The sequence below is a fragment of the Panthera tigris genome, chromosome X (assembly GCF_018350195.1).
Source record: "Panthera tigris isolate Pti1 chromosome X, P.tigris_Pti1_mat1.1, whole genome shotgun sequence".
NCBI classification, from domain to species: Eukaryota; Metazoa; Chordata; class Mammalia; order Carnivora; family Felidae; genus Panthera; species Panthera tigris.
In genome coordinates this window covers 85,630,563-85,637,468 of record NC_056677.1, presented here as the reverse complement: position 1 = coordinate 85,637,468, position 6,906 = coordinate 85,630,563, and the positions used below count along the sequence as shown (strand labels likewise).

The following is a 6,906-nucleotide window of genomic DNA, read 5'->3' as shown; positions in this document are numbered from 1 at the left end:
TTGAAGAACTTCCAAAATTTCGGTGACATTTTTTTCTTAACCGATCCTCCTCTACATACAATCTTCTAACTGGGGTGCTTCAACATGTCTTTCTTGATAATTCCTGATTTTTCAGTTATTCTGTAGAAGTTCTCTTTTCCCCCTTATACTTAGTCCAGAATTTTCAAATTCAATTAAAGTTCTTAAGTTTTCCTTATTTGAAATGCCATGTTAATCTGAAATATACATAAATAGGGGGAGGTTTCTCATCTACTAAGTTTAAAGTCCAAATAGTATCATAAAACCTACTCTAAAACAACAGGATTTTTACATTTTTATTTTCAGGAAGAAATAAAAACTACACATTGAAACAAGGTACTATACTACAAAAGCAGGTCCTTCTTTACACCCACTATTCTGCAAATGTAAACGAAAATTTTAAGTACAAAAGGGATTCTGTGCCTTTCACTCTGAACACTTTTTCAGCACCTCAGTGTTATTAGGTGTACTTTATGCTTGGCTTAGCAGAAATTCTGTTCTATGTATGTTCTGTTCTGTTCTATGTATGTTCACATAGATGTTTAGAGGACTTCAGAGTTTTCACTACCAAATATCACTGGTGAAGCTAAGCTCTTTGGATGATAAAGGTAGCAGGGAATTGTTCCTATGAAATTCCTGGTTATCTTTCAGGGCATTATTAAGGGGTAGCTGTCCATTGAGAAGCGTCAGAGGCAGGTTGCAATAAGTGTGGTGGTTGCCTAAGGAAGGTACTGGCAAGGTGGTGGTTGGCATCTCATGTTTATAACCTCTGCAACAGTGTCTCATTTGCATTGAATCTGAATGGTGGAAATCAGGGAGAGCAGCTTGAGATGACACCAGAGAGGTCGAGGTACTGGTCATAGCAATAGAGGGTATAGGCTGGAGTTCTCCAAAAAGTCCTTGTTCTGCAGAGTCCAGAACATGACACCGAGAAAGCATTTCTTTTTTCTTGATGGGCATTTCATATACTAATTGCTTCCAAAACTTAGAATTTAATTTGCTGCTTTTTGGTCCCTTCCACTTGATTAGGGACAGAAGTTTGATGCTGCGCTTTAGTGATTCTACTTCCTGGCAATTCACCTTTCCTCTTAATTCTGTACACTCAATCAAAATCACTTTGATTTCTCCACTGACTAGTATGTTATGGAGTCTGCTTTCCAATTCGAAAATACTCCATCCTCGTCTGAGAATATAGTCTGGAGTTAGCACGATAATAAGTCTTCTGCTTTGCTCAACACATCTTGTGAGATCTTCAATGTATGCTACAAATCACAGAAAGAGAGAAAGAGTAAAATAAAGACATTTCCAGTCTTTAATGCATTAGGTTTGCACTCTAATATAGCAAAAAGCCAGTCTTTCGCTAAGGTATATCACATTTTCTTGCATTGCACATTCAGAAAGTCCATTTCCTTAAAAATAACAATAAAAAGACTCTGCTTATACTACTTATTTTATTTCCCCTCATTATTACTTACAGTGTTCTGTCGATGAATACAAATGCTGACTTCCTCAGAGCTCAGCTGTATTTAAGTTATTTTTATTTATTTAATCATTTAATTCAAGGCAGGCTTCCAGGTTAGTGCTTGAGGCGAACATCAGATTGACAAAAAGAGAAATGGAGCTGTTTAATGAATGAAGGGCCACTTTTTTGTGGGTTGGCTTTGGTTTTTCCCCTAGTTTTAAACTACTAAACAATTGGGGGGTTTATGTGTATGAGCTACTTCAAAGATAATTGTGATAGAAATAGTTGAAAATATCTTCTAGAATCATAGCTTGTTTCTCAGAATAACTTTTGTTATCTGCAACCTTAGGTTCCCAATTTTGCCCTTCAAACTAAGAGACAGGGAAGTGGTGTGTGTGTGTGTGTGTGTGTGTGTGCCCATGAGTTTAATTTGAACCAGCTGCTCTTTGTTCTGGGGAAGAGTAAGGGGTGAAGTCAGAGATGGGGGACTGTACTGAATGAACAGTAAAGGAGGAATCTATCAGTTGAGAGGTCTTTGCCCTACTTTGTGGAACAATTCTGAGAGTGAGGTGAATATGTTATATAGTATTTTCATGGTAGAAAAACACCCAACTAATGCTAGATTGATTTATCCTGTGGAATAATCCTTTTGTAATCATGCTTCCCAAAGTCTTATCCACCAAAAATGGAAACACACACATGTTAACAAACGGAGACTTGGACACAGGTGCGGCAACAGAGAGCTGTCTTTACTAAGCAGAGCACAAGGCTTTGTCTAATGTACAGTGCCCTCTAGCAGAAGCAGTGCTTACAGAAGCATAGCAACACTTGTCACTGCAAATCTGCCGAAGGTTACAGACTGCATTCAAAGAGTCACGTCCAGTACATAGTGTGGGGCCACCAAACAGCCCAGTATAAGTCATTTGAAAAGAGAAACTTATTTTACAAATGCATATTTTACAGATATCTCTCTTTTCCAGTGTTTTATTTCCACCACTAGGTAGCAAGAACACTTTTGCAAGTGAAAATGAGTAAACTTTCTACACAGCCTATAGAGAAACAAAAAACTTTTTAAGACATACACATTGAAATTGCCCATTTAACAATTTGTTGTTACTATTGTTTTGGTTTTTACTTAATACATTTCATGACTTTCTCATGCAGTAGTACAATGACTGTTTATAAGGCAACTTCTAGGTGTAGTGGGAATCTCTTAAGAATTTTAAGAGATTATGTATTCAGGGAAAAATCAGCATTGAAATCTGTAAAAAAATAAAGGCAAATAAAATAAATAAAAGCAAAAAACAAAGCAAAATAAAAACACCACACAAGCAGCAATGGGGAAGTTATCACTTTGTAATTATCACTTAGAGAACTGGTGAAACAGAATGAAAGGAAAGGTAGAAAGTTTCAATAGAGTGGAAAAATATTATCCCAATGTATCAACAGCTCTGACTCTTCATTTTCTTCCTTTCTTCCTGCGCCCAAAAAGAAAGAAGTTATGTGGGAACCTTCATCATTAGAAGTTGGATCTGTAAGATACAGTAAAATAAACTATCATGCATCTTTCCCATTATTCTTTTCACCTTTCCTCCACACAAAGCAAAGCAAAACAAAACAAAACAAACCCAAACTCAAAATTATGGCATGAGTGTAGGAGTCCATGAAAATACAATTTTTCCACTTAAATTATGAGTTAATTGTTAATTTTACGTTGGAATTCATTACAAAATAATTTACCAAAGGGTTATTCTGAGTAGTATTATTCCCTCATTATTCAGCTTTTCCTTTAATTAAAAAAACAATATATACAAGAGCACATCTGTCAACATAAACTATGCTCCCATGAGTAACCCTTTTTCTATGTGTTGGGATGTAGTCTAATTTACTTTTTTTTTCAATATATGAAATGTATTGTCAAACTGGTTTCCATACAACACCCAATGCTCATCCCAAAAGGTGCCCTCCTCAATACCCATCACCCACCCTCCCCTCCCTCCCACCCCCCATCAACCCTCAGTTTGTTCTCAGTTTTTAACAGTCTCTTATGCTTTGGCTCTCTCCTACTCTAACCTCTTTTTTTTTTCTTCCCCTCCCCCATGGGTTTCTGTTAAGTTTCTCAGGATCCACCTAAGACTGAAAACATATGGTATCTGTCTTTCTCTGTATGGCTTATTTCACTTAGCATCACACTCTCCAGTTCCATCCACGTTGCTACAAAGGGCCATATTTCGTTCTTTCTCATTGCCATGTAGTACTCCATTGTGTATATAAACCACAATTTCTTTATCCATTCATCAGTTGATGGACATTTAGGCTCTTTCCATAATTTGGCTATTGTTGAGAGTGCTGCTACAAACATTGGGGTACAAGTGCCCGTATGCATCAGTACTCCTATATCCCTTGGGTAAATTCCCAGTAGTGCTATTGCTGGGTCATAGGGTAGGTCTATTTTTAATTTTCTGAGGAACCTCCACACTGTTTTCCAGAGTGGCTGCACATGAAAAGATCTAATTTACTTTTTAACTATACTATTAAAATCAAAAAGTATATCTATCTATACATATCTCTACTTAAAAAATTACAACTCAGGTGTCTACAGAATTAAGAGAAACTATACACATATATACTAAATGATTTTATTGGGATTCATGGGCTTTGGCTTTTTCTATCTCCTTTCTTGAATGGGGAAGGGAACAGAGTACATTTTTTCCCTCAATTGGTATGGTTCTCCTTCTTCATCTGTGTATTATATTTCACTATTTGAGAGCTAAGCCAAATGCAACATTTAACATTTTAGGGGCTTCTTAGAGATTCATTAGACAGAATTTGCATTTTCCCCCAGAAGGAATGACTGCCAGGACAGATCCCACTATGCTCAGCTGTGCAGTGTGTGGGTGTTGAAGGGAAACTTGGATAGAGGGAGTGGTCCCTGTCTCCTGCATACTGCATACTACACTGGCTATGCTTATCCTGGCAAAGCCTAGTGGAGAGTTGAGGCAACCATCCAGATAATTCCGGCTGAAAACCTGCTGTGGAAGAAAAAAGGTCTGAATTATCCTGGTTTGCCCTATATATACATTAATCATATGCACTGGAGTCAGTCAGAACATCAAAAATTTCCCTGGGCAGACACAGCCCAAGTGTCCCAAAGAAAACATGAGCCATTTGCTTGGGCCCTGAATTTCGTGTTCCATTTCACTTGGTGAAAAACCAAGTGGAAGTTTTCAGATGTGGAGCCCATATTTCGCTTCTTGGGATGGTGATCAGTGGCTGGGCAGCAACCTCAATGTTTGAAAGCAGCTGGGGAGGTGCCTCTTAATGCTGCCTGGCTCTAAGGAAAAGAAGGAGAGACTGTGCAGTAACTTCCATATTCTGGCTCTCTCCCTGTTTTTCTCTCTGTTTTTTTTCCACCCCCACCCCTTGCTCCTCTATACCTCTCTCTTTCTCTTTTTCTGTCCTTTCTCCTTCTTGTCCTTTATCTCCCTCTTTGCTTTCTTGTTCACTCTTTCTTTCTGCCTTTCCCTCTCTTGCTCTCCCTTCCTTTCTCATCTATCTCCCTTTGCCCCTTCCTCCCTTCTTAAGTCTTTTCTTTCTTTCTCTTTATCTTTGAGAAAAAAACCAGGACCTAGCCATCATGGAAAATATAAGTAAATTAACAAGAGACCAAACAGGTAGAGTTAACATTTTTTACTTGCTAATCCTTAGTCAGGGAGTTGTTGCTGGCTTTTAAGCAGCAAGTGCCCCAAATAATTTCCCTCTTACTCCCAGGTTGCATTTCTGCATCCAATGACTATGAACTGGAGCCTGATCCATTAGGAACATGTCCTGTTTTTGTATGGTCTGTGAGCAAGGAATATTTTTTTAAAGGTTATAAAAAAAAAGAATATGATGTAACAGAGACCATATATGACCCACAAAGCCAAAAATATTTACTATCTGGACCTTCACAGAGAAAGTTTTCTGTCCCTGAATTAGAGACTAATCAGGGTGTTTAGGTTTGGAAAAGTTCAAAATAAACTAAGCAGAAACAGGTATCATGTTAAGACATTGCTGATCCATAGCTAGTGTAGTCTCTGACAGGCAGTGGTGTTTGCCATGGTATGGTTGTGGTTTTGCAGGGGACATTTTAGAAACCTTCAGAAACCATTTAAAAAGCTTGTTACCACGAAGAGATAATAAGGAAACTTAAAAAAATCCCTAAATCCACAACACACATGAATATTCATTAAATCTTGCCTTGATTTATTCAGGCAAATTTAGCAACTGAGTACCAAGAATCCCTTAAAAGGCTCTTTTTCCACATAAAAAATATAAAATATCCCTTAAATAAAAGGTCATTAAGGTATTTCTTTGCAGAGTTTTGTTTCAAGTAACTTATGATGACAGAAAAGACTAAACAGGCCTGGTGCTGATAGCCTTCTGCTTCTCTACACAAGGCTATGAAACTACACCAAATTATCAGACATGAAATAAAGCTGATTATGATTCATTTATTTGTGATCTTTACATGGTAAAGAAAAAAATCCCCTTGAATGTAGTTTTGATAGGGGTGCTTAAGTTGGTATAAATTCATTTTTCACATAAGTGCAACTGCAAAGAACCTTTTTTCTTTTGTTTATTTGGGAGTTGACAGAGATTGGAAAACATTCTAGAAAGGAAATGCATTGTCACTAGGCCCTCTTTGGGATGTGTACATATTAGAGAAGTGAAGAAAGGTCAAACCAACAGGAAACAAGGAAAGTGACTTCCTAAACTATTAAAAGGAAAGCAAATTCAATTAAAAAATTCCTTTCAGGGGCAGTTGTATAAACCAAAACTACAGTGCATTTAGAAAAGTAGAATTAGATCTACAAAAGTGACTTGAAAATAGGACACTTATTTAAAAAGCAAAAAAAGTAAACTGAGGAAAGAAATAAAACAATAAAATAGAAGCAGGAAGAATGGCACTCACAAGAAATTGCTTCTAATGGGATGTATTTACTTTTCCAAAAGAACTCAGTACTCCCCTAAATCTCAGGCTCTCAATTGTGCAAGGGAGAAAATTACCTGTATATTTAGGAATTTCTATGAGGTGTTGCTATTACCGACTAACCATCTGATTTATCAAACTAATCAATTAGCTATTTGTAAATGATCTTTGTGTTGACACTCCTACTTAAGTCAGGGTCATTTTAAAAAAAGTTGAAAGACAAATAGTTTGTAGACAAAGACATGATTTACTATTTTTCCAGGTTCAAATAATATTTGATATACTTAAACCCACAGCTATGTACATCCTCTATCAGTTAAACAGACAAATCATTTGGGTAAGATAGGATGCATTAATACAGAGACTACTTCATTAATCTTTGGCAAACACTAGCTAACTCACAGCTATCAACAGTGGTATTTATAAAGCCTATGGGTTAATATATAAAGACTTA

General features: G+C 36.9%; 1 protein-coding gene across 1 annotated transcript in view; it reads right to left on the bottom strand.

Annotated features, from left to right (window-relative positions):
• Positions 1-582: 582 nt before the first annotated feature.
• The window catches only part of IL1RAPL2 (interleukin 1 receptor accessory protein like 2), a 1,066,898-nt gene continuing 1,060,574 nt past the window's right edge, over positions 583-6,906 (bottom strand). Inside the window, exon 10 of the mRNA XM_042974778.1 lies at positions 583-1,280. Coding sequence (XP_042830712.1) covers positions 583-1,280 — 698 coding nt within the window. The remainder of the gene's footprint in view (positions 1,281-6,906) is intronic.